The 27,959-nt window shown below is 43.7% G+C and overlaps 1 protein-coding gene across 1 annotated transcript in view; it reads right to left on the bottom strand.

Moving 5' to 3' along the window:
* Nucleotides 1-27,959, bottom strand: part of MAN1B1 (mannosidase alpha class 1B member 1) — a 307,182-nt gene that overhangs the window by 85,321 nt on the left and 193,902 nt on the right. Inside the window, exon 9 of the mRNA XM_069241459.1 lies at nucleotides 18,385-18,575. Within this exon, the coding sequence (XP_069097560.1) occupies nucleotides 18,385-18,575 (191 nt within the window). The remainder of the gene's footprint in view (nucleotides 1-18,384; nucleotides 18,576-27,959) is intronic.

Here is a 27,959-nt window from a genome sequence, read left to right as displayed (position 1 = left end):
GTCCATGACTTCAGTGAGAATACCTATGATGTAGAACTGGAATTACAAGCAGGTAACATTACCTTCTGCATTTTAGGGTTCTCTCACTGGTACGCAGCTGTCGGTGCAATGAAGAACGTGAATTATATGCCACTAAAGCATGCAGAAAAGATCAAGAAATCTGCCTGAGTTAATTCAATAAATACATTTCTTAGAGTTGCATGACCCACCAGATCATCAGTTCTAGGATCGTCATCTAGACAGTTTGAGGAAACTGGCCTGGTGTGTGGTGGACACCTATGGTGTTGGCACCTTATACCTGGACCAGGCAACCCCTATCAGTAAATGAAGACAGTTTCTAGGAAGCCAAGGGTCTCTAGAGGTAGCTGTGGATAAGCAGCCAAGACTTATCTAGGAGGAGTGTAAAGCACTTGCACTACCACAGCAACATATCACACTTGAAAGGAATCAGACAGTGTTACAAAAATAAAGGCACTTTAATACAGTAGCACTAAGATAGATTACTTACAGGCAGTCTCCCAACTGGCGGCAAGTACACACACTATATATATATATATATATGCAGTAATAATTAGGATTAGTATAGGAAACAACAAGCATTAGCAAGAAACTATAGAAAATAGCTAGGGCGCTAGGGGAGGGCCAAACCATACACTAAAATTGTGGAATGGGAAATTAAGTCCCCCACCCAAGTATATGGAGTTGTTAAAGGGGAAAAGAGGAACTGGGAGAACACAGGACCCCAAGAGGTGACCCCCACACAGTGACCAGGAGAGCCTAGATGTGTACCTGGTCTTCCCAAGGACTAACAAGAGGACCTAGAAAGGAAACTTTGCAAGAACAAGACCAGACTTGAGGAACCCAAAGGTGGAGTCTGGAAGTGGAAGACCTGTAAAAGAAGGGGACAGAGTCCAGTCCACGGTGGCGTTTCCAGACATCCACCCTTCTGTGGCTGAAGATCCGGGTTGAGGGGGGGAGGGGGAAGATCAGCTATGGAGCCCAAGAGCTGCAGAAAAGTCCTTGGAGCAGTGCAGATGATGTACCACGTCAGTCACCGGGTTGTAGTCGGTCAGTGGTCAGGAGGACCACCAAAAGCCTTGGCAAATTCAAGTTGGAGCACAAGAAGAGTTGCAAGGCTGAGGACCAGCAGGGTCTGGGGAAATACCCTTGGAGGGGAGCCGGGGCTGACCCTCAGCAGTTGGGAGGGCCAGCAGAAGCAGTCGCACCCCTACAGGCAACTCACTGGTGGCAGGCAAAGTAAGTTGCAGTGAGGTCCAGTCGGCACACCTGGAGAGGACTCTGATATCACTGGAGCAGCAGAGAGAAGACTGTCTTTGGAAGGATTAACTGCAGGAAGCAGGGGCTACTTTGAGCCTGAAGATCCCTTGGAGCAGGACTCAACAAGCTTTGGTTGCCGCAAGAGTCGCAGTGCACAGGACTCTGCAAGGAGAGGCAAGGGCTCACCATCTCCCAAAATGGACAGAGGGCAGAGAGGACCAAGGGGAACCACTCTGGACCACCACCCGTGTTGCAGGATCCATGCAGTTCCAGAGGAGGGCAGATCCACGCAGCTGAACGTTGTGACTCCTTCACTCCAAGGGAGATTCCTTCTTGCTTCTTGGTTCTTGGTGCAGCTGGAGTCTTGCCAACCCCAGAGGATGCACGACCGTGGAAATGGTGCAGATGCAGGAAGGAGCAGAGGAAACAACATTGTAAGGTGGGGGTGTCTCAGGTGTTGCAGTCTTGTCGGTACCTGAAGCGTCCAGTTGCAGTTCCAGTGGCCAGGAGCATAAGAGATTGATGCAGAGGGGGTCACTGATGTCACCTGCCTGACCTGGCCACTCAGATGCTCCCAGGGGTCTCTGCACATCTTGTTTTCAAGATGGCAGAATCAAGTGGCCACCTGGAGAAACTCTGGGCATCACCCCTGCGGTGGTGATGGCCAGTGGAGTGGTCACTCCCCTTTCCTTTGTCCAGTTTTGTGCCAGAGCATTGACAGGGGGTCCCAGGACTGGTGCAAACTGGTTTATGCAAGGAGGGCACCACATATGCCCTTCAAAGCAAACCGGTGGCTTGGGGAGGCTATCCTTCTCCAGCCTTTTAACATCTATTTTCCAAGGGAGAGGGTGTTTCCTCCCTCTCCCACAGAAAATCTGTACTGCCTTCCCCTGCCTGGGCTGGTCAAACAGCAGGAGGGCAGAAACCTGCCTGGGGGTGGCAGCAGCCTGGGCTGCCCGTAAACCATGAAAGACTGGTAGGAGCAATACTGGGGGGGTCCTCTAAGGAGCCCCCAGAGAGCATGGAATCATGCTACCAATACTGGCATTAGTATTGCGATATGATTCTGACATGTTTGACACCAAACATGCCCAGGTTCGAAGTTACCATTATGTAGATAGACCACAGGTCCAGTACACTGGTAAAATGGCTTCCCCGCACTTACGAAGTTCAGTGCATTGGAACTGTAGTTCGTAGGGGCACCTCTGCTCATGCAGGGATGCCCTCACACACAGGAACCTGCACCCTGCCCTTTGGGCTCGGAGGGCCTGACATAGGGGTGACTTTCAGTGGCCAAGTGTAGTGAATTGTGGTGAAAGGGTTCATGCACCTTTTCACGAAGGCTGCAATGGCAGGCCTGCAGACACATTTTGCATGGGCTCCCCTGGGTGGCATAATACATGCTGTAGTCCCTGGTGCCCCAATGCCCTGGGTACCTAAGTACCATATACTAGGGACTCATAAGGGGATACCAGTATGCCATTTGTGGAGGGCACAAAGGGTCAAGGTAACCAAATTTGGATGGAGAGAGCACAATCACAGGGATCCTGGTTCGCAGGATCCCAGTGAAAACAGTCTAAGCACACCGATAGCAGGCAAAAAGTGGGGGGTAACCATGCCAAAAAGAGGGTACTTTCCTACAACAGTAACATCTAGTGAACAGATTCCCAGTTGCCCCTTACAAATTTCTGAAATGTAGACATTCTTGTTACAAACTACTCTGCTGTGATGAAATCTCAAATAAGGTTCTGTGGAAGACAAGGTCTGCAGATCACTTACCCTTCTACTGAATGTAACAAACTACAAAATCAGCTTTCCGTAAGAGATGCAGCAATATGGCTTGATAAATAGGCTCAATATGAAGAGCCATAAGTTTGGAAAGAACCATGGAGGAACAGGCCTTTCAATTGGCGTATAAACCTTTCTTTATTCCTTCCCAGAAGTCTTTGATTGAGACTGAGGGGAAAGACATTTGGTTTAGGCCTTTACGATATGCTGTTATAGCAGCCAAATGCACTTTTATAGATGAAAATTTAAGGGAGAATGGCATTTTCATTACATGAGAGTGGATCGTAATTTTTAACAAGACACCAACTTGCAAATCTCTTCCATTTGAAAGTATAAAAACTCCTTGTGGATAGTCTCTCATCTTCTTTGAGTATCCTCGTACAGTCCTCAGGCAAACCTAAATGTCCATACTGTATGTCGTTAGGGGCCCTGCTGCCAAATTTTAAGCTTGTACCTTGGGATGGAAGATTTTGTCTCCTTTTCTGGACAGAAGGGTGTGGTTGCATCACAGCCTTCTGTGAGGTTTAAGCGATGGGTGAAGTAGCTCCGGATACCTCAGCCAGTTGGGAACTATCAGGATCATGGTTGAGTACGATTTTTTTGATGATCACAGAATGAGTGGTATTGGAGGAAAAGTGTACAGGAGTTTGTTGGACCAGCTCATCAAGAGAGGACTGCCTTTGAACTGAAATCCCAGATTCTGAATCCGTAGTCTTGACATTTTGTGCAGTGGCAAAGAAGCCTATTTCAGGATTACCCCAATCTTTGAGGATGAGGTTTAAGTCAGTGTTGGCTGTTTTTCACTTGTGGCTTTCATAGCAAAATCTGAGTAACTCCGCTTATTGGTTTTGTAGACCTGGCAGATAAACACCTTGGAAAGACCAATGTCTGGCTATGAGCCAATGCATCTGTGTATCTAATGATTGAGCCTGTTATTTAGTCCCTCCCTGTTTGTTCAAATGGTACACCGTGGTGGTATTGTCCATCTATCCTAGAGTAATCCTTGTAATGTCTGAATTGCTGATCTGAGAGTCAGGAGCTTAAGGGGTGTAACTTAGCAATTTAGTTTTGGGTGCAATCTAAGATTAACCTAAGTTAGAGCTGGGTGAAAAGCTCTGTGAACTAAGTGCACTGCTTGAGGACTCTGTTGTAATGTAGCTGTTCTTTGGAAGATCACTGACCTTGAATTGTTTGATCGTTTAGATGAGCTCCCCATCTGATGAGGGAGGAGTTGCTCACAAATGGCCTGTATAGGCAGGTCTTTATGAAAGGGGACACTGCGAATAGATTGTGTTTTCCCAATCCTCTTGGTGTTTAGACCAGTGATATTCCAGGAATTGCTGCAGTGGTCTTGTTTTGAGACGAGCACTGGGGGACTAGAAAGATGAACAAGGCCCAGTAGAGAAGACCTCTGCCTTACTGATGGATTTTTGTTGTGTAGTAATTCATGACATTTCTGATAAATGGTACATACTCTGGCATCTGAAGAAAACACATCTTCTTTGATGGTTTTTAGAGTTGCTACAAGATAATTTACAAATTTAAGAGCTAGTTGATATAACAAATCAACAGTGACGTGGAAGTCTTTTTTTAACTTGATTTGCAGTGTGACCCTCTATCAACTATTGTCTAAGTATGGGGAAACAAAAACTTTGTTTCTGTGTGGGAAAGCTACAACTACTGCCATGCTCCTGGAGAAAGCTCTTGGTGCAGATTTAAGGCCAAATGGTAGTACTTTGTATTGGTAATGAGATTTTCCAACAAGGAAACCGAGAAGTGTCTGTGCTTTTTCACTATTGGTATGTGAGCATTCTGGTCTTGATTAATTTTTTGGCTTGTCTCAGATCAAGGATGTGGGTGAACTCTTTCTTCAAGTCTTTCTTGAAGACCCAAAATATCATGAATAAATATCTTTCCCTCGCTGTGAGAAAATAACTGGTTCTTTTGCTTGTTTTTGGAGTAAAGATGTTATTTTCACCTGAATGTGAAGTAGTTGATGTTGAGGGGCTCTATTTCAGAGGGAAAGTGGGTGGTAGAGACTTGAACTGAATGGTGTAGCCCTTCTGAATTATGTTTTAGGCTCCACTTGTCATGGTCATTTTTTTTCCACTCTTTCAGGTGTTTCATTACTTTCCTTCCCACCAAAGGGGCAAACAGAGAGGGTGGAATGTTCTGTTCATTGTCTTTTATTATTGTTTTGTAGTCTTGAATTTCTTGTAGTGGAACCTCAGTAAGATTCTTTCGCTCTTGACATCTGCAAAGAATATATATATATATATATATATATATATATATATATATATATATATATATATATATATATATATATATAATGTCACTTACCCAGTGTACATCTGTCCGTGGCATGAGTCGCTGCACATCCCGCCATCTAGTGTTGGGCTCGGAGTGTTACAAGTTGTTTTTCTTCGAAGAAGTCTTTTCGAGTCATAAGATGGAGGGACTCCTCCCATTTCGACTCCATTGCGCATGGGCGTCGACTCCATCTTAGATTGTTTTCCCCGCAGAGGGTGAGGTAGGAGTAGTGTATTATAGTAATAGTGCCCATGCAATGGAGTGAATATGTATGTACATAATGTAGTTTAAAGTGATATATTTACAAAGTTACAAATGTTTAAGATCAACTTCGAAACGGCTACAGGCTCCAGGGGAGGCGGGTGGGCGCATGTGAATCTGCAGCGACTCATGCCACGAACAGATGTACACTGGGTTTAAGTGACATTTTCCGTTCGATGGCATGTGTAGCTGCAGATACATATGCTTTGCATAGACTAGTAAGCAGTTATCTCCCCAAAGCGGTGGTTCAGCCTGTAGGAGTTGAAGTTGTTTGAAACAATGTCCGTAGTACTGCTTGGCCTACTGTGGCTTGTTGTGCCGTTAACACATCCACACAGTAGTGTTTGGTAAACGTATGAGGCGTAGACCATGTGGCTGCCTTACATATTTCAGTCATTGGAATATTTCCTAGAAAGGCCATGGTAGCACCTTTCTTTCTAGTCGAGTGTGCCTTTGGTGTAATAGGCAGTTCTCTTTTTGCTTTGAGATAACAAGTTTGAATGCATTTAACTATCCATCTAGCAATGCCTTGTTTTGAAATTGGATTTCCTGTATGAGGTTTTTGGAAAGCAATAAATAATTGTTTTGTTTTCCGAATTTGTTTTGTTCTGTCAATGTAGTACATTAACGCTCTTTTGATGTCTAATGTATGTAGAGCTCTTTTAGCTACAGAATCTGGCTCTGGGAAGAACACTGGTAGTTCTACTGTTTGAGTCAAGTGGAACAGTGATATGACTTTTGGTAAGAATTTTTGATTTGTTCGTAAGACTACTTTATGCTTGTGTATCTGAATAAATGGTTCTTGTATGGTAAATGCCTGTATCTCACTTACTCTTCTTAGAGATGTGATAGCAATTAGAAATGCAACTTTCCATGTTAAGTATTGCATTTCACATGAGTGCATAGGTTCGAAAGGTGGACCCATGAGTCGTGTTAAGACAATGTTGAGGTTCCACGAAGGAACTGGTGGTGTTCTTGGTGGTATAAATCTCTTTAGGCCTTCCATAAACGCTTTTATGACTGGTATCCTAAATAATGAAGTTGAGTGCGTAATTTGCAGATAAGCAGAAATTGCGGTAAGATGTATTTTAATGGATGAAAAAGCTAGCTTTGACTTTTGCAAATGTAGTAAGTAGCTTACAATGTCTTTAGAAGATGCGTGTAATGGCTGAATTTGATTATTATGGCAATAATAAACAAATCTTTTCCACTTATTTGCATAGCAATGTCTAGTGGTTGGTTTCCTAGCTTGTTTTATGACCTCTATACAATCCTGTATAAGGTCTAAGTGTGCGAATTCTAAGACTTCAGGAGCCAAATTGCTAGATTCAGCGATGCTGGATTTGGGTGTCTGATCTGTTGTTTGTGTTGAGTTAACAGATCTGGTCTGTTTGGTAGTTTGACATGAGGCACTACTGAGAGGTCTAGTAGTGTTGTGTACCAAGGTTGTCTTGCCCAAGTTGGCGCTATTAGTATGAGTTTGAGTTTGTTTTGACTCAATTTGTTTACCAGATATGGAAGGAGTGGGAGAGGGGGAAAAGTGTATGCAAATATCCCTGACCAACTCATCCATAACGCATTGCCCTGAGACTGATCCTGTGGGTATCTGGATGCGAAGTTTTGGCATTTGCGTTTTCTTTTGTTGCAAATAGGTCTATTTGTGGTGTTCCCCATCTTTGGAAGTAAGTGTTTAGTATTTGGGGGTGAATCTCCCATTTGTGGATATGTTGGTGGTCCCGAGAGAGATTGTCTGCTAACTGATTCTGAATCCCTGGAATAAACTGTGCTATTAGGCGAATGTGGTTGTGAATCGCCCAATGCCATATTCTCTGTGCCAGGAGACACAACTGTGTCGAGTGTGTTCCTCCTTGTTTGTTCAGATAATACATTGTTGTCATGTTGTCTGTTTTGACAAGAATGTGCTTGTGGCTTATTATGGGTTGAAATGCTTTCAATGCTAGAAATACTGCCAGTAGTTCTAAGTGATTTATGTAAAACTGTCTTTGGTGAGTGTCCCATTGTCCCTGGATGCAGTGTTGATTGAGGTGTGCTCCCCACCCTATCATGGAAGCATCTGTAGTTATTACGTATTGAGGCACTGGGTCTTGGAAAGGCCGCCCTTGGTTTAAATTTATATTGTTCCACCATAGAAGCGAGGTGTATGTTTGGCGGTCTATCAACACTAGATCTAGAAGTTGACCCTGTGCCTGTGACCATTGTGATGCTAGGCACTGTTGTAAGGGCCGAATGTTGAATCTGGCGTTTGGGGCAATGGCTATGCATGAGGACATCATGCCTAGTAGTTTCATCACTATCTTGACCTGTATCCTTTGTTTTGGATACATGGCTTGTATTGCATTGTGAAATGCTTGAATCCTTTGTGGACTTGGAGTGGCAATCCCTTTTGTTGTGTTGATTGTCGCCCCTAAGTATTGCTGTGTCTGACACGGCTGAAGGTGTGACTTTGTGTAGATGATTGAGAAACCTAGTTTGTGGAGGGTTTCTATGACGTACTTTGTGTGTTGTGAACATCTTTCTAGCGTGTTGGTTTTGATTAACCAATCGTCTAGGTACGGGAACACATGTATTTGCTGCCTTCTGATATGTGCAGCTACCACTGCCAGGAATTTTGTGAAAACCCTTGGCGCAGTTGTTATTCCGAATGGCAACACCTTGAATTGGTAATGTACCCCTTGGAATACAAACCTCAAGTATTTTCTGTGTGAAGGATGTATCGGTATATGGAAATATGCATCCTTTAGGTCTAGATTTGCCATGTAGTCTTGTTGTTTGAGCAGTGGGATTACGTCCTGTAATGTCACCATGTGAAAGTGATCTGATTTGATGTAGGTATTTAATGTTCTGAGATCTAATATAGGTCTTAGAGTTTTGTCTTTTTTGGGTATGAGAAAGTACAGAGAGTAAACTCCTGTTCCTTTCTGTTGAATTGGTACTAATTCTATTGCTCCCTTTTGTAGCAGCGCTTGGACCTCTAGTCCTAGAAGGTCCATGTGTTGTTTTGACATATAGTGTGTTTTCGGTGGGACGTTTGGAGGGAATTTGAGAAATTCTATGCAATAACCATGCTGGATAATTGCTAGGACCCAAGTGTCTATTGTTATTTTTTCCCAATGTTTTTAAAATTCGGTTAGTCTCCCCCTCACAGGTGTTATGTGTTGGGGATTTGTGACGTGGAAGTCACTGCTTGTTTTGAGGAGTTTTGGGACTTTGGTACTTCCCTCTACTCTTTTGGAATTGTCCCCCTCTATATTGTCCCCGAAAACTTCCCCACTGATACTGGCTCTGATAAGTGGGCCTTGTTTGTGAGGTTGTGGGTTCTGTAGTTTGTCCTCGAAACCCCCCTCTAAACTGTGTTTTGCGAATTGTGCCTCTGCTCTGTGGGGAGTAGAGTGCGCCCATGGCTTTGGCCGTATCAGTGTCTTTTTAAAGTTTTTCGATAGCAGTGTCCACCTCCGGCCCAAACAACTGCTGTCCGTTAAAAGGCATATATTCAGCACAGCTTGTTGTATTTCTGGCTTGAATCCTGACGTCCGCAACCATGCGTGCCTCCTTATGGTTACTGCTGTATTTATTGTCCTAGCAGCTGTATCTGCTGCATCCATTGCTGACCGTATCTGATTATTTGAGATACTTTGTCCTTCCTCCACCACTTGTTGTGCCCTTTTTTTAAACTCTTTGGGTAAGTGTTCAATGAAATGCTGCATTTCGTCACAATGAGCCCTGTCATATTTTGCCAGCAGTGCTTGCAAATTGGCAATGCGCCATTGGTTGGCCGCTTGCGCTGCAACCCTTTTCCCTGCAGCGTCGAATTTGCGACTCTCCTTGTCTGGAGGTGGTGCGTCTCCCGAGGTGTGAGAGTTTGCTCTCTTGCGAGCTGCCCCTACTACCACAGAGTCTGGTGTTAATTGCTGCGTAATATATACAGGGTCTGTTGGCGGTGGCTTGTACTTTTTGTCCACCCTTGGAGTAATGGCCCTGCCCTTCACGGGTTCCTGAAACACTTGTTTTGAGTGTTTTAGAATTCCAGGTAGCATAGGTAAGCTTTGGTATTGGCTATGAGTGGAGGACAGTGTGTTAAACAAAAAGTCATCCTCAATAGGTTCTGCGTGCAAGGTGACATTATGAAATGCTGCTGCTCTTGACACCACCTGTGTGTAGGCTGTACTGTCCTCAGGTGGCGACGGCTTCGCTGGGTAACAGTCTGGGCTGTTATCTGACACCAGCGCATCATAAAGATCCCATGAGTCGGGATCATCCTGGCTCATTCCAGTATGAGTTAGGGATTGCATCAGTGGTGGAGTGGCTACCGGTGATGTGTGTGTTGATGGTGGTGGAGACGGTGGCGGAGTTGTTTGTCTTGCCACCTTTGCCTGTGGCTGCTTGTCCTTTTCTTGAAAGGCAAGTCTTCTTTTCATCCTAATTGGTGGAAGAGTACTTATCTTCCCTGTGTCCTTTTGGATGTGGAGCCTTCTCTGAGTGTAGTCTGGCTCCATTGACTCTAGTTCTTGTCTGAACTTATGTCCTTGCATTTGTGAGGACAGTCCCTGTTCCTCTGTGTAGGAACCTGATTTCGGTTCCAAGGCTGGATGTTTCGGAATGGAAACCTTTTCAGTAGCCTTTTTCGGCTCCGACTACACTTTCTTTACTTTCGGCGTCCCGGTCTCTCGGTGCCGACTTGATTCGGTGCCACCCTCTCGGTGACTAACTTGCTCGGACCCGCTGTCTCGGGGTCGAGGTTGCTGTGTGCCGGTATCTCGACCGGAGTCGGATGACTTCGACACATGCGTGCCCTTTTTCGGTGCTGATGGTCGGTCACCTATTTTTCGGGTTAAGCCATGGCCTGCTGGCGGTGGTATCCGCTGGGCTTTTGTGGTCTTCTCGTGAGTTTTGTGTGTCGACGTCTTACTCACGGTTTTAGGCGTCTCTTCGGGATCGAGCTCTTCCGAATCCGAGTCCTGGATGGAGAAGGTTTCTTCTTCCTCCTCCAAGTGTTTTTGTCCTGTCGGCGCCGACGCCATCTGTAGTCTTCTCGCTCTTCGGTCTCTTAATGTCTTCCCTCTACCGAAACGCTCGACAGGCTTCACAAGTATCTTCTCTGTGTTCTGGAGACAAACACAAGTTACAGACCAGGTGCTGATCTGTATACGGATACTTGTTGTGGTATTTGGGGCAGAAGCGGAATGGGGTCCATTCCATCAGCCTTGAAGAGACACGTGGTCGGGCCGACCAGGCCCCGACGGGGGATCGAAAAAACCCCGAAGGGCCACCGGAGCTCTTCAAAGGTCGGTGTCGATCTGTTGTAACTAACCCGATACCGAACGCAAACAATACTGTCGAATTTTCCTAGATTCTAACTATCTTTCCGAACCGAATCACGAAGCGAAAAGGAACACGTCCGAACCCGATGGCGGAAAAAAAACAATCTAAGATGGAGTCGACGCCCATGCGCAATGAAGCCGAAATGGGAGGAGTCCCTTGATCTCGTGACTCGAAAAGACTTCTTCGAAGAAAAACAACTTGTAACACTCCAAGCCCAACACTAGATGGCGGGATGTGCAAAGCATGTGTATCTGCAGCTACACATGCCATTGAACATATATATATATATATATATATATATATATAATGTTAATGTACTAGTTGTCCTTGAGACTGAGGATAATAGGGCCAGTGGTTGGTGGGATAGAACGTCTCTGTCTTTAATTCTGTCTAGTCTCTGTGTCTATATTGAGAATGGTAAAACTGTTTCTTCTCTTCAAGACCCACTGCTTTTAACATTTGATACTCCGTCATCCTTTCCATCTCTCCGTCAGAGTGAGGATCAAAGCGCACAGGTCCTGAGCAGGGGAAATTCATAATTGTTAACTGGTCACCTGTCTTAAGAGATGTGAGACGAAGCTAAGGTGATCGCCTTCATGCAATGCCATGGCAGTACATTGTAGCTCTAAATCTGCAGTATCTACTGCAGCACTGATGACCTGTCCCTCTGCACCTTGTTTAGGATTGCTAAAATTATTGTTTTCTATCCTTTATAAGATCAGCAGCAAAGGAAAGTGGTGATTCCTATAAGGCCCTATTGTATCTCCCAGAAGTGCATAATAACTCTCTGATTTCAGTATGACAGCCCCAGATCAATAAACTTTCTTACCCACAGCATCTATTATTTTGCTTTCTGGTGCAAAATTATGTTTCTTCTGGACTGCAGAAACAATCACATAATCCATCTTTGGTTCTTGTAGGAGAGGGACAAGATCCTTTTGAGCACGTCTATATTTTTTTAGGAAACATGGTGTTGCTGATTTTTAAGTGTAACCTAGGACCAATGGTAGCACTGACTTACTAAATGCTCAGAGTTGTATTGTCTTCATAATTACTAATACTGAACACTGTGGCACTTCAATCCCTATGTTTAATGTTGCTGTATTTCTCGCTAATACTTCCTTATAATTAAGTCACCAACTGGTGATGTTCTTAAAAGAGATCCTGGAGGAGAGGTTTGTATGTAGGTTGCATAAGTAGTGGAATATCTAAATGTACTTTTAGAAGTAGAAGTTGTTTTTTACTTTTAGTCAATCTGTACAGGTGTGCACGATCTATAAAGTGATAGAGAAACTGGAACATCCAGAGGAGTCGCACATTGTGGTGCGAATGGTGCCAGTGGAATGATGAGCAGATGTAGAACAAGACGTAGAGGCAGTAGGGTCAATGGCTGTTAAGGCACTTGCAAAGGATCCTCCACAAGTATGACATACCTTGATCTTAGAGGTGGTACAGGATCCAATCATGTTATTGTGTTAGAATGGACAAAAAAAAGTTATGGATTGACCCTTAAAAGAGTGCCTAGAGGATGACCTTCTTAATGTTGACTGTATAGGGCCTTCTTGTGTCATAGACATTCTTGGCGCAGAGATATGATGTTGATGATGGAGCTGAAAAATGCATCAATGTTGAATGTTGATGCCACTGAAGTGCAATACATTTCAGGTGTTATTACTATTGATGTCAACAGAGCCAGTCTTGTCGTTGTGGGTGTCGATGTCATTGGAGTAGTTGCTGTAGTGGTCGGTACCTGAGGCGCCGGGGTGGACACAGCCTGAGCCATAGAGTATTTTGACAGTGAACAAGTCAGTGCTGATGGCTTTGACGTCATCTGGTGCTCAACTTAAGTGTGAGAGCATCTGGAAAATGACTGTGATGCTGCCAATGTTTTTAGTCCCTGGGTCTCCCTCTATGGGTGTCCTTTTAATGGGAGGACCCTTTGACAGCTGAGGAGGCCTTGCCCTTTATCCTCTGCTTTTTCTTTTCTTCTTCAGCTTAGAACTTTTCCCCTCCAGATGAAAAGCCATAGAAAATATGCTGTTTTGAATCATTCAGTTCTATAAATAGAGCTGAATGTGAAACAGCTGTAAGTGAAAATGATACGAAACTAAAGACAGCACCTTTGTAATAACACCTGGATACAAATTTATGCCAAATGGGAGGCATCAGTGCTGACAAGATTTCCTCAAAATGGGATACAGAAGGGATGCTGATGTTCTTTCTTGAAGGAATTTTTAAAGTAGACATCGTCAAGGTTTTGTCATAGTCACAAAGTAAAACATGTCCACCAGAAAAATAAGTTTCAGATCAAACAGCCTGATTATTTAATTTTGAATTATTAACTTTTCTTAAGTGCACAGACACAACTGAGGGTTTCCTAGCCCTCAAAGAATCCTACACAGTTAGAAAGAGACTGACTGGTAGTCAAGGTGGATATTAGCGCCTATTCCTAAACGGTTATGTTCTTAGCTATTTCCCCAAAATTAGGTAATCAGTGGAAATTTGGATACAGAAAGGAATTCTATTCCACAGTCTTAGGGACAATGTAGGACAAGACTCTTCCATACCTAGGATTTGTTGCAGTGGCATAACGAAACTGGAAGGGGCCACCCTGCACAGAAAATGCCCCCCCCAAAAAAAACTCACTCAATTGAGGTGCTGTGCTGAGGGGGCCCCCTGGAGCTTGCCTTTGTTATGCCTCTGATTTGGAGGAGACTAAGGTGGGACCAAAGGAAGGTTCTAGAAAAGATCTTTCAATGTTATCTTCAATTAATACTGTTTCACAGGTTTTTAAAGCAGGAGAGTCGACCTTTTAAAGGACTGACATGCTCCTTTATCAACAGCACAACTAAGTGCTGAGCTCCCAGTGGTTACTCGTACAGACTTTTTGGTTGATTCTGCAGATTTGGTAGATTGGGCACCCATTAACGTCTTTTAAAATGTGTATTTATTGCAGGGCCTATGCGAGTCAGAAGATGGCTTGCCATTATAAAAGCCGTATTTGGTTTGAATGACTGTTACTTCAGATAATTTCTTTTTTGTATGTTCAATGCAATGGAACTTAGAGATTTAGTGGTCACTACCCGTCTTGCATTTTTGAGAACCTAGTCAGTGGAAGGTACAAACAAAGTACTTCCATGAAAGCACATCAGTGACCTTCCTGAATATCCCTATGAAGAGATGAAGTTGTGAACACTGGATTATTGTGTCTACAAACCATTCAACAACTTAGGTACTGGATGCTGCAGGTTTTTTGATGATCTACAACTGTTGGGAAGCAGCTGCCTGATTCCAGGGGTTCACAAAAGAAACTCATTTACTTCAGGTGGAATTCTTCAATATCGTCAGTTCTTATAATCGTAGTATGACATTTTCGTGGCAGTGATTATCTAGCTTGGGGATGGAGCAGCAATCCTTTCATATGTCCATGCCTTACCTTCCCTTTTTTTAAGACTCTTACGACCTCAATAAGACATTGTGGCAACATGGGTTCCACCACCCTCTTGTCTTTCCCTTCTCATTTAGAGGTGGGAGAAGCGCTGTGTTGTGGATGACGGAGCCAGGCGAGCCATCAAAATAACCCTCTTTCCCAATCAGCTGATAATGAAAATGGCATTAGAAGGCCTGCCCTGCGTTTATTTAGTTTTTTTCTGCCTTGGACTACCGTGGTTATGATAGAGGTACCATATTGATAAAAGACAATGTCCTACCGTTCTAGGATAACACATACAGTGTGTCAGGGGCATTGATTTTTCCCTTTGTAAAACAAGAATCTACTTTGCTGGTTTGTCTTAGAAAAATGGAAAAATGAAGGCTTTTCCATCACGCAGTTAAGGCCTGGCAGCAGGAGCACTACTGTGTATTTTCATTGCAAACTACTCTCACCTTGTTGGTAGAAGTATTCTTGGCTAAAGGGGGTGCTGCGCTAGCAGCAAACCCTGGATATAGAGGACAGGGTCCAGATTGGGCAGCTAAGGGTTGGCGGCAGGCATGCCAAACCTAAAATAGGGCTCTGAGGATTGGTGCGGTTTGTACCTTTAAACTTGCCCAATGCTGCTACGACAAATGCGGACTGAGCCTGAAGATTTTCCACAGATAAGAGTAAATTATATTCCATGGTGGGAAGAGAAGGAATCCCCCTGAAAACAGGTGGGGACGTGAGAAGAGGAGTTTTTCCATGGGGGAAAAAAACTCCACGAGAGGAACATGCAACTGAACAGCTTTACAGGTGTTCTTCCGGAAAGCACTGAGCATGCTGTAAGGTCATAAATCTGCATCCATGAGAGGTACTAAATCTGCATGTACTGATTTACATCTTTAATTGAAAATGAGGACCTGTCTGCCCTTAGAGACTGCTGACCCTGAAAGTGACCTTGTCCTCAAACGGTACTGATTGAGCTTTCAGTAATAGATTTCATGTTTGCTAGAATAGGCATGGAAAAGTCAAATGAATAAAGTGCATAGAGCAATAACAAGGAAACAGCACTGGTGAGCGATATCAAATCCAGAGTTCACATAGATTTTATCTTCACATCATTGATCGGTTGAGTTGCATGTGGTTGTTCTTGAATGTGTCCACAGCTACATTCAGTATTGGAATCCCTTAACACACACATTAATAGATCAGCTTCTGACAAAATGGTCTTGGAAATGATCTAGTTATTTCGTATGCCATACTGAAACCAGCATATGAGGGGGATCGTTTCCTATCCAGCTGTTTTGGGGGAAACGGAATGATAGTGTTCGTAGTGGTATTAAAAATAGCTTGTGTTCTGTGTTGTTGTGCACATTAAACACTACCTGCCTAGGGACTGGAATAATTATCAAGAATGTAAGCTAAGGAGTAGAGACGTAAGTGAGGGGGGAAGTGAGCAGTTGAAAAGGATGGAGTTGAAGTATGAGGGAAACAATTCATCAAGAAACAAAGAAGGCTCATAAACCAGATACTGATTAAGGAGCAGACTCCCTCAGTGCATACTTATACAGGAGACTAAAGAGAGAGCTGAAAGGCAGTGTTGTCTCCTATGTCACTCTCTCCTTGGATTTCTGCAGTCCTAATGTTTTATGAAGTGAACAAGAGAAAGAGTATCTGCAAGATGGCCTGTTCCAGAATCCCATAACAGAAATTGTAAAGCTTCTTCTAGTAACTGGTGCGATTCTGACGTAAGATAGAGAATTGTTGGGTTTTCCAAAAACCCGAAGATATCAAAATCATGCAGAGTGAGACTTGACAACTGCTGCTCAGGATCTGACCATAGGCCTTTGTTGTAGGGGGAACCTAATCGAGTAGTCTACACTCTTATGCCCAATATTTTTCCACTAAACCAGACTTTGGTCTGTGCTTCCTTCCCTGATACAGGAAGGTACATGTATAAAAAAATACAAACTGGGGACCAAGAAATACATACCAGAATTCATAAATATGAAATACTGCACATGATACATTAACTGCATTGTTTTAATATTGGTATGTAGGCATTAGTGACAGACTTTAGCTCAGGTACAGATACAAATACTGATGTAGTCTACTCCTTAACAGTATTGGGGTTTGAACCTTCGGTGTCTCCTGAGGAACTCTTTCTCTCATGCTTCATCTCTTTCCTTTTAAGCTGATGTTGGCTCTCCTGATACTATGAAATGCATTAGGGCATGCACGACACAAATGTAAAAGCTATGATACCAACTGTTGCATATAGCTTCAAGAAGAAGTATTATTTCTACTATAAAATGCTTCAAAAAGCATTGGCTTGATCATTGTAATTTACAGTTTGGAACTGACTAATTATACAATGTGAAGTATAAAGGAGGACTATGTGCGACTGTGCATTTGGCACACCGCTATCCTGCATGTGTGCTTGTGATATTATACAGGATGGCATCTGATCCGATGGACTGATGTGAAACATATTGGAACCTCAGCATCGGAAGTGATAACTATTTAATTATCACTTCCGATTTTTGCTCTTCAAAATATCCTCTGCTGTTAAGCATGTGACGAATATCAGATTTCCCTCTGTTTGGAGGTGGTACCACCCAGCTTATTGTTTGATGAGCCCCTGCCTCATGGTAATATGATAATGCAGTCCTGGTGGCCTAATGCGTCCTCTTCAAAGGACTGCATTAAGTCTTCCATTATTTCTAATTAGATACAATGGGCAACATCCAGTTAGGCAACAAACACCTGTTAGAGTACACAAAACATTTTGGTGAGGACACTTCACACGCTGTATGTTATGGTACGTATATCCAGAAAGGTCTCCTGGTCTGCAACCTGCAAAAAAAGGGACCACACACACTTATGCTCGCTAACAACAAATTCATGCAAGTGCGGCAGAGAAGCAACCTCAAAAATACAAAACTTGTTTTGTGAAACACACCTCAGAAAAGAAAAATGCATACGAGGAATTCTGGTTAGAGGTGCTTGGCCTCAGGCAATGAAGGCACAAAATAGGCAGACGCAAGAGGAAGAATGGGTATAGGGGTATGTGACAATAAAAGCATGTGAGCAACACAGCTGTAATGAAACCTGCCACTACCATAATCAGAAGAACGGCACAAACAAGAGTTCATGGCCATGCAACAAGAAGGAGCCATGTGCACTGTCAGGCCCACCCCGAACATTACCTCTTGGATGGGTCGGGCTCACTGTCCCACACCAATGTCCACGGAAGGTGCGTCCTACCTCCGATTCGGGCCTTCTTGGCTGCGGGAACAGCAGACCACGCTGTGCCCTCTCTGAACTGAATTCTGGGGGGTGCAGGCTCAATGCATGCACAAGAACTGTCCCTCTATTTCCACCTGTCCCGCCGAGAAGTGGACTAACCGTGCATGCATGACAGCTGCCTTCCCAAACAAAATCTAGGCTCTTTGTGCAGGTCTCATAAAAGACATATCACTGCAGCATATGGCATCTTTAGAACAAGGTTGCCTGAACATTGTTCTTTAATACAAGTCGAATCTAAATTACCGCTGCTTTCTGCTTCTTAACTGTTTATTGGCTGGGCCCTACAAGCCAATTTCTTTCTAGTGACAACTTTGGTGCTCTGAATCTCTACATAACTATACCAAGACGTTCTTTTGGGTACCAGTGCCCTCCTCTCTTGTACCTGCAAACATCGGTCCATGTGGCACATTCTTTACCAGTTTCTATAGATGAAGCACAGGGTACTGCCTAACAGGTGTGTCAGGAAGCCGAACAGTCTTGTAACAGATGAAGAAGAAAAGGTCCACTGCCTTCCCCGAGGTCTGAACATCTGAAAAGTGGGGAGGAAATGGTGATTGGAAGGGCCATTGCAGAACATGGTAACTGGGAAAAAGGCAAAAGTAAAAGACGTTTTGTCGTATAGGCAAATAGTCTTAATGTACTTGAGAAAACAACAATAAAATGACGGTAACAGTTCTTACTCCGTCTCTTTCTTTCCACTTTGAATCCACTGCTTTAGCAAGTATTCGTAATAGCTGTCTGCTCGTGCTCCCAGAGTGTAGACGCCCAGGTGAGTAAACTGGCCACTGTTGGTATTGATGAACATGGGTACAAGCCCATCGCGTTTTCCCGAAAGACTGTGCACATGTTTGGTCACATGGTCAACTGCTTTCTGTAACAGAAAACAAAACCTTTAGCAAGCAGGCAGATAGAGGGAAATGCTCATGCAAATGGTATGCACACAGGTATGTGAGCTGGTCTGTCAGTCTCTCAGGCCCTTGTTTTAAGTATGTAGAAAGTGGGATTTCGGTCAAACACCCTTCACTAACTGAAGTGTTCAGAGTATGACTTCCGTTGTTTTCACCATGTATCAGGAGCTATTTGGTGAACGCAGAAGCAGTTTTGAAAAGAGGGCTTTGCCTTCTAAAAGAAATACATTCTAGCATTATAAGAAAATGCATACTCTAAACATGATCTGAAAAATAAATAGGTAAATGCACTAAACAATCATTCATGAGTTACTTTTAAAGGAGAGGTTTTCTTTAGTTAGCACCTGACTAGTATTTTCCAGCATTTACAGATTTCTCTTGATGAGCTGTCATTACTTTACTGGCGCTCCAGCTTCATTCTCGTGTTCAGCCGCGATGGGTTCTTCTTCGCTGGTATTTCCTTTCATAGTAGCTGTCTGCCCCCTTCTCCCAGGGTGTAGTGTCTTTTGTACACGTCACTGGTGTCTTCTTAAATCAACTGTTGTGTCTAATACTGTCCTCTTGTTGTAGATGCAGCTGTAGGCCTTCACCTATGTCAATGGTTGACTGCAGTGTGAGTTCTCAACGCTTAAGAATAAATAGCTGCCGTCTTATAATGGGGTTTTCTATTAACACTAAAGAAGTTACAATTCTAATGGGGCCAGCCTTTTCCCTATAAATAAAGATGTTAATAATTGTTTAAGTTCTTTCTTCCAGTATTCCTACTTTGGAGTAAAAATTCTGAAACGTGAGCAAAAACTGAAAATCTTTCCTAGTACGTAGTGCAGTGCGCTCCTATTTATTTTACCATGATAATGTAAAAAGTGTTTGGGTTTGTAATAAGGATTCTGGGTATGTAAGTAATCTTTATTAAGGTGCATAGTTAATCAAAAGCATTACACCATCAATAATAGGATAAGACCCACAATACAAATTTCATATGAAACTATAAAACCATTTGTTTTGTTCTTTTTACAATACAGTATCTACTACTAGGTAGAATCCATAAAACCACATATACATTTTACATTGCAATGTCTTTTACTAAGTGCAAGTATAAGACGATCAAGCTTTACCTATAACCGTAGAACCTGTCCTTTAAAATTGATTTGTATAGGGTACACCCAAGCTTAACCAATAACTCAATACTTCAAACTATATGCAATAAAGGACAGCTATAAATCTACTAAACATTATTGCCTATATCCCTGAAGTTTGGTAAAATAAAGTTTAAATACTGTGAGGGCCCATACTCATTCGGTACCCTGAATTGGGTTCACCTTACTTTGGACATCCAGTTTTTTGGAAACCTGACATAAAAGTTTTATTAATCTAACATTCAAAATAATGTTGGATGATTTAAAACCAGCGATCACCGCTTGCCTACACGTACATATATTTCCCTGGTTAAAGGCATCTTTAAGATATCTTCTACGATTTTGCCTTAAACTTTGGCATATACAAATCAAATATATAAGGTTTCCAACTCCGCACCCACATAGAATACAAGGGGAATTTAGATACGAGCATTCCCAGGGTGCAGTATCAGAACCTCCTGGGAGAAGACCAAATCGATATTTAATAAATACATCTTTTTCTTTCTTTGACCAACCCGAGTCCAGATACAACTTGTATTTCAGGGTTTTATACTAATTTATTATTACCCAGGAATGAGATCTACCTGCAAAAAGACTCTTAGCCACAACCAAAGACTTTTTCTTCATAATACGATTAATAATTCTTTAAAAAGCTTCAAGTGGTAAATTCTCATCTCACAGTGAGCGGGCCCCCAAATTGTCTAGGGCTTGGTCTAGATTTAACCGAGATGTAGCCTTTGAATTCAAACTCATCTCCTTACACAGTGCTGGATTTAACCCATTTCCCTGTGCTTGTTGTACATGTTTCCAGATTTTAATATAGGCACCCTGTCTTGCAATTATTTGATTCATATATCCAAACACCAGCCTGATTTGGGCCTGAGATGCTTTCACTGGGAGATGAAAAAGAGCTCTAAAAACTTTACCAATTATCCCATTCAGGTTAACAGCATCCCTACCCCGCAAAGCTTCTCTACCATAAGTGACACTTGGAATTAATTTGGCAGTTATCCCTTGTAGCAGAGGCCGATAGCTGGGAACATCTAGGGTAAGAAAAGCAAGCAACTTCCCTTTTTGCGTTAAATCTGTTTTCTGGGGAGTAAAAGACACCCTCTCATCAAATAGTACCCATAAGTATCTACATAATTTTACTTGTTCAAGTTCTTGGCCGTGGAGGTATCACTTATACGTTTTGTGTATTCTTCTTCTTATTTCCATAATTTTTGTTTTCTTCTCATTTATTGCCATTCCATTTTGTTCGACAAATTCTGCTAGTTTCACTATCAAACGCTGTAATCCAACTTTAGTATGACTTAGAAGGATTACATCATCCGCATGGAGCAAGTTAGAAATAAATAGGTATCCAATCTTTGGAGGGTGCACATTAACCTTATTTAGCATAGTGGTCAAATCAGATACGAAAAGCGTAAAAAGGTAAGGCACAAGCACACAGCCTTGTTTGAGACCACGTTCAGTCCTAATCTTTCTTGATAGAAAGGAACCGTCCCCAATTTTCACTTTAATCCATGTGTCAGTATATAACATCTGCATTGCTTTTATGAACTGCACCGGGATACCCTAAGAGGTTAGTTTTGCCCATAACTGGCTACGCTGTACCAAACTGAAAGCAAATTTAAAATCCACAAAGCATACATACAGGGGTCGTTTTTTGTTTTGTTTACATTTATCTATAACGGTCGTGAGAGAAAAATGTTTACAGATGTTCCTGGCCCTTTAATAAAGCTTGGCTGATTGACCGGAATAATATTATTTTCTGTTGCCCAGCTCTGAAGTTCCTCCAAAACAGAACCAGCATAGTATTTTGCTTCCGTGTCAGAGTGATTAGATGGTAGTTCTCAGGGTTGGCACGGTTTCCTCCTTTAAAAATCAGATGGATAATGGCACCCTTCCAGGAGCTTGGGATGATTTCAAGCTCCAGTGCATTGTTAAAAACCACAGCCAGCTTCTCTGCTCAGAAACGTGGGTTTGTTTTGTATCAGGCATTTGGGATCCCATTTGGACCAGGAGCCCCAGCCTGCCTGCTCTTATTAATGAGTCTAATAACCTGAGCAAAGGAAAACATTAGATCACTATCTTCCTTAGGTGTGTTGTATTAATATCAGCTCGCTGGCCGTAAACCCCTGTTGACCCCCCCAATCCCTTATATTAAGCACCACTTCTTTACATTCTTTAACTTGGTTAAAATATTGAGTTAAAAAGTCGTACCAGGATGATTCAGAGATATCCGAACTGGACAGGATTGTGGGGGGCTTTCTTTAAATAATTTACCATTTTCCAGAATGCCTGAGAATTCTTTTGTTAAAATTAAAAAATAAGGCCTTTGCCCAGAAGTCCTACCTATTCCTTGACTTGTCTTCCCACATCTGTTTGCGATATAAACTATTTATAACTTTGAAATATTTTTGTACACACAAAGGTCAGTTGGGCGCTTTTTGGCAAGTCTTAGTAGTCTCTTCCTCTTTTTTCCTCAAAAGGGCAGTGACAGCTGTTATTTTTTATTTTATCTCTGTTTATTACTTTTTCTAATGCATAATACTGATGGGAGTTTTGAAGATTATGAGAGAGAAACCTGACTGCAAACTCATCCAAGATAGCTGACCATACAAAAATTGGATCATCAATCGGATCACATCTATATTGGTTCAACAACGCCTCCGAGATAACTATAATTAATCTTCATACTTTGCAAACTGTGATCACTTAGTTCTGTCCTTACAATGTGATAGGTAGCAACTAGGGTTAGAAGTGGCAAAGTAACCACTACATAGTAAATTAAGGATTGGTTTCCAAAGGCATAGCAGGTAGCTGCGGGGGAGTATCCTGTTGATACCTCCCATTCAGCATTCTAAGACCTAACACCTCCAAATTCTTAACAAAAGTAACCACCTTAGCGTCTAATGGGGCAGTACCTTTGTTCCCGAATGATTGTTGAGGGACAGACCATATATAATCTTGATGCACAATCTGTTCCTCTCTTTCGTAGGATTGCAATAGTTTCATATTAAAATCCCCTGTAATTAAAAGCTCCAGGAACGTCGGATTCTTGCAAGCCTGTTAAAATTACTTCTACAAGTTTGGAGGTCATAAGTTTCTTGGAGTGGGCATCAGGATAAATATATACATTTATTATCAAGAGAGGTCTCCCTATCTTTTTATGCCAATTTAGCAATTTTATTACCACAAAATCTGCATTTTCCTCTTTTAGTTGTATACAGGATGCTTTTAGCCCAGCTGTTATAAAAGTCGTCAAGCCGCCCTTCGTACGGCCAACATTTTTCACCTTATATGCCGTGGAGAAAAAACCCAGATAACCATCATGAGTGAATTTTGATGGTATTTAGCCTTGGTCGATCTTAATGATGTGGGATATGACTGCCAGGGGCTCCAACTTTTAAGAAGAGCAGCTGAAAGCTATCCTATATTTAATTGCCCTGACCCCTGTTTGTTATCCAATGTATAACTTAATGGATGATAAATAGCTGATGTAGAATTTCCAATTGCAGTTCTATGAATTGAATAGGGATTTTGAAATCTACTCTTTCCAGTTAGTTCTAACATCCTATTATCAATTTCTAAGGTTCCGGATGGCCAATCTGCTGGGGGATTTTGAGCTCAATTCCTCATTTTTGAAAAGCGCTTTACTTATTAAAGACCCTGTTGACAAACTGAGATGTAGCCCAAGTTACCATGGTGGATTCTCGGATGAAACTATTTACCACCTCTGCTCCAGTCAGAAATTCTAAAGAATCAAGGTCTACAGATTAGATATTCTCCAGCCAAGGTATTGCACGCAAAAGTTCTAATGTATTCCCGGGATTTAATATACCTTGTGGACCCCTAGTCTGATATTGTGGAGAGAAAGTATCTTATTTCCACCCCGAGGAAACCCCGCTGGTAACCCTCTTTTGTGGTGTCCTGACTAAAACTGGCCATGCTGGGCTTTTTTACAGTTATGTGGGGTCCACTCCCGGCCAGTCGATGGCTGATAGTTTTGATTGGGGGCTATGTCTGAGCCAACTGTCATAACGTGATCTATGCTGGGCCCTGGATATCCACTCCTTCCCTGGGACCCTGGCACTACAGGGGACGTTAGTCTAATGACTAAACCATTTCTCCTGTTTACAATGGCCTCTGTTATAAGAGCTGCATTTTCAGAAACATTTTCATCTAATATCGGTCTAAGATTCCTCCTTTGTCCTTCTTCAGTCATGAGTTCAAATTTAGCCCCTTGTTTTTGACCTTTCCATCCAACCTCCCGACCTACTTGGGTCTTCATTTTTCTGTGACCTGTGCTTTCCATGTTTGGTGTAGCCACTATCTCCCCTGAGCATGGAATAGACTCCCTAGTGCCTAAGGGGGGCATACCCTCTTTTTGAGTTTTAAATAAAGGGGACAACTTGGTAGTTACTGCACTGCTCTTATTATTTGTATCATTCTTTAATCTACTTCCTTTCTCATTCTAGGTACTCACAGGGATTGTAATATTTGTCATGACTTCGCAGGTGGCACCTAGGACACCCTTCATCTTTTTCCTGGCTTTTCTTTGCTTTTCCTTTTGCCTTTTGGTAGCCAATAATTTTAATGATTGTTCAATCAATCAATCAATCAGGGATTTGTAAAGCGCACTACTCACCCGGAAGGTCTCAAGGCGCTGGGGGAGCTACTGGTCAAAAAGCCAGGTCTTAAGGTGTTTCCTGAAAGATAGAAGGTCATCGGTCAGGCAGTGGTGGAGTGGCAGGGAGTTCCAGGTCTTTGCGGCGAGGTAGGAGAATGATCGTCCTCCGGTGGTCGTGCGGCAGATGCGAGGAACGTAGGCGAAGGCGTGGTTGGCGGAGCGAAGGCTGCGGGTCGGGGTGTGAAAGGTGAGTCTGTCGTTGAGGTAGGTCGGACCCGTGTTGTGGAGGGCCTTGTGTGCGTGGATGAGGATTTTTAAAGTGATCCTCTTCGATACTGGTAGCCAGTGTAGGTCTCTGAGATGGGGGGAGATGTGGTCGCAGCGTGGAATGTCCAGAATGAGGCGTGCGGATGCGTTCTGGATTCTTTGCAGTTTTGTCTGGAGTTTGTTTGCTATTCCTGCATGTAGGGCGCTTCCGTAATCCCATTGGCTACTGACCAAGGCGTGGGTGACGGTCTTCCTGGTTTCGATAAGAATCCACTTGAAGATTCTGCAGAGCAGGCGGAGGGTGTAGTAGCAGGAAGAGGAGATGGCATTGACCTGCTGAGTCATGCTGAGTGTGGAATCCAAGATGACGCCCAGGTTGCATGCGTGGGTGAGGGTGCGGGTCCTAGGGAGGTGGGCCACCAGGAGTCGTTCCAGGCTGAAAGGTTGGTGCCAAAGATGAGTAATTCTGTCTTGTCTGTGTTTAGCCTTAGGTGGCTAGCTTCCATCCAACTGGCTATGGCGTGGAGTCCGTTGTGGAGGTTGTCCTTTGCAGTGGTGGGATCATTCGTGAGGGAGATGATGAGCTGAGTGTCGTCGGCGTAGGAGACTAGGTTGATGTGGTGTGTTCGTGCGATGTCGCCGAGGGGGGCCATGTATAAGTTGAAAAGTGTGGGGCTGAGTGAAGATCCTTGAGGGACGCCACAGGTGATATTGGAGGCTTCTGATAGGAACGGCGGGAGGCGAACTCTTTGGGTCCTGTCCTTGAGAAATGACGAGATCCAGTCCAGGGCTTTGTTGCGGATTCCAGCGTTGTGGAGGTGTGTGCGGAGAGTGTGATGGCATACTGTGTCGAAAGCTGCAGATAGCTCCAGGAGAATGAGTGCTGCTGTTTCTCCTTTGTCTAGCATGGTCCTGATGTCGTCTGTTGCAGCAATGAGTGCGTTCTCGATGCTGTGGTTTTTGCGGAATCCGGATTGGGAGGTGTCAAGTGCCTTGTTGTCTTCCAGGAACCAGGATAGTTGATTATTCACGATTTTTTCGATGAGCTTGGCTGGGTAAGGTCGTCAGGGTCTGCCTTAGGTTTCTTTAGCAGGGCGTTGATTTCTGCATGCTTCCATCTCTCTGGGAAGGTTGCTAATTCGAAGGAGCTGTTGATGGTGTGGCAGAGATGGGGGGCGATGATGGTGTTGGCTTTGTTGAAGATATGGTGTGGACAGGGGTCCGATGGAGATCCAGAGTGGATGGTGGCTATGGTGTTCGCGGTGTCTTCTGTGTTGACAGGGGTCCAGGTGTGGAGGAGGTGGGTGTTTCTTGGAGCGTGGGGTTCGAGGGTGTTCGTAGTTAGCTGGTAGGATTTGGAGTTGAAGCTGTTGTGGATTTCTTCTATCTTTCGACGGAAGTGAGATGCGAGTGAGTTGCAGAGCTCCTGTGATGGCGGGGGTTCATTGGAGCATGCCTTTGGGTGGTTAGATCTTGGATGATACTGAAGAGTTCTTTAGTGTTGTGAGCATTGGTGTCGATGCGGTTTTTGAAGTGGGTCCTTTTGGCGGTGCGTATCAATTGGTGATGTCTGCGTAGGGCCTTCTTGAAGGTGCAGCGATTGGAGGCAGTGGGGTCACGGCGCCAGATCTTTTCCGTTCTGCGGCAACGTCGTTTGGATTCCTGTAAATCTGGGGTGAACCAGCTGGCCTTGATTCTGTGCGGTGCGTTAGGGTGTTTTTTGAGCGGTGCGAGGGTGTTGGCGCAGTCTTCTAACCAGTGGTGCAGGTTGGTGGCGGCTGTGTTGGGGTCTGAGGTCCGTGGGGGGTGTTTGGGCGAGGGTGGAGATTAGTTGGTCCGAGGATATTCTGCTCCAGTTGCGTCGGGCGGCTGTGTGCGGTGGTGGTGAGTGACTGGTTTTTGGTAGGAAAAGAGGATGCAGCGGTGGTCTGTCCAGTAGAGTTCGGTGGTGTGGCAGAAGGCCACGTGTTTGCTGGTTGTGAAGATAGGATTGAGAGTGTGGCCTGCGGAGTGGGTCGGTGAGGAGACAAGTTGCTTGAGGCCGAGGTTGACGAGGTTGTCGATAAGGTTGGTGGTGTTAGTATCGTTGTTATTTTCCAGGTGGAAGTTCAGATCGCCTAGTCTGTTGAGGTGAGGGTTTGGGAGCTGATGGTGTCGGTGATATCGTCAAAGAACTGTGGTCTCGTGCCGGGGGATCTGTAGACCAGTGTTCCTCTGAGTGTATTGTTGGCGTTTACGTAGACTGTGAAGTGGAGGTGCTCGGCGGACTTGATGATGTCGTCGGAGTTGGTGGAGATTCTTACGGTGTTTTTATGGACTATGGCGATTCCTCCTCCTGGTTTGTTGTTGCGGTCTCTTCTGGTGATTTTGTAGTTATCCGGTATAGCTATTGCTATGTCTGGTTCCGAGGCAGGGTTCATCCATGTTTCGGTGAGGAATGCGATGTCTGGCGAGTGAGTGGTCAGTAGGTCCCATAGTTCAATTGCGTGTTTGTGGACGGAGCGGGTGTTCAGCAGGATGCATTTTAGGTGGCAGTCTGTTTTGGTACTGTTGCACTTGGCTATTTGGGGACAAGGAAAAAGGTGAAAAGGGAGACGGAGTCTGATTGTATGATCCTTCACAAATGTCAGCTATCTCTTTTGCTGGTAAATGTATAATACCTTCATTTTCAGGACACCGATTAACCTCGTTTACACCTTTCACTATGATACCCACTCCCTTCTCTATCGCCATTTGCCCTACCTGTCTGATCTCCCGCATTCAAGTGAGCATCTGCTCTTGCATGACAATTATGATGCATCACTAATTCGTCATCATTTCTTTTCAAAATAGTAAAATTAGCTTTAAAATCGCCCATCAATGCATTTATAACCTCCGGAAGAGTGACTAGCTTACTAATTATTGTACCACAAGTGCAACCATGCTCTATTGTTTCTGCATAGTTCTGTGCTCGTTTGATCAAGGCTTTTAAATGTAGGTACCGTACAGAGGTATGGGATAGCAGACGTTCTACTGTGATCCTACCTCCACCATCTAACTTACAGAAGGGCCCAGCTCTCCCTCCTGCTTTTATAATCTCCACAAACAGCCTATCACTGTGATCCCAAGCTGAGCGGATATTTTGTCTACGTAAAAATCATCATTTTCCACTTATCCTGTTTTTCATGTTTATGCCCCTGTTTTTTGTCCGAGAGGAAGAAAAAAGTGTCTGGGATTGTACAAACAATGCTGAACATAGAGAAATTGTGGAGAGGATTGTGGGTCTGCAGATCACCTGCAAAGGCCTTGCCTCCGCTGACTACAATATA

The sequence above is a fragment of the Pleurodeles waltl genome, chromosome 6, assembly GCF_031143425.1.
Source record: "Pleurodeles waltl isolate 20211129_DDA chromosome 6, aPleWal1.hap1.20221129, whole genome shotgun sequence".
In the NCBI taxonomy this organism is placed as follows: Eukaryota; Metazoa; Chordata; class Amphibia; order Caudata; family Salamandridae; genus Pleurodeles; species Pleurodeles waltl.
The sequence above is the reverse complement of the archived record's forward strand: the minus strand, read 5'-3'. Positions and strand labels throughout refer to the sequence as shown.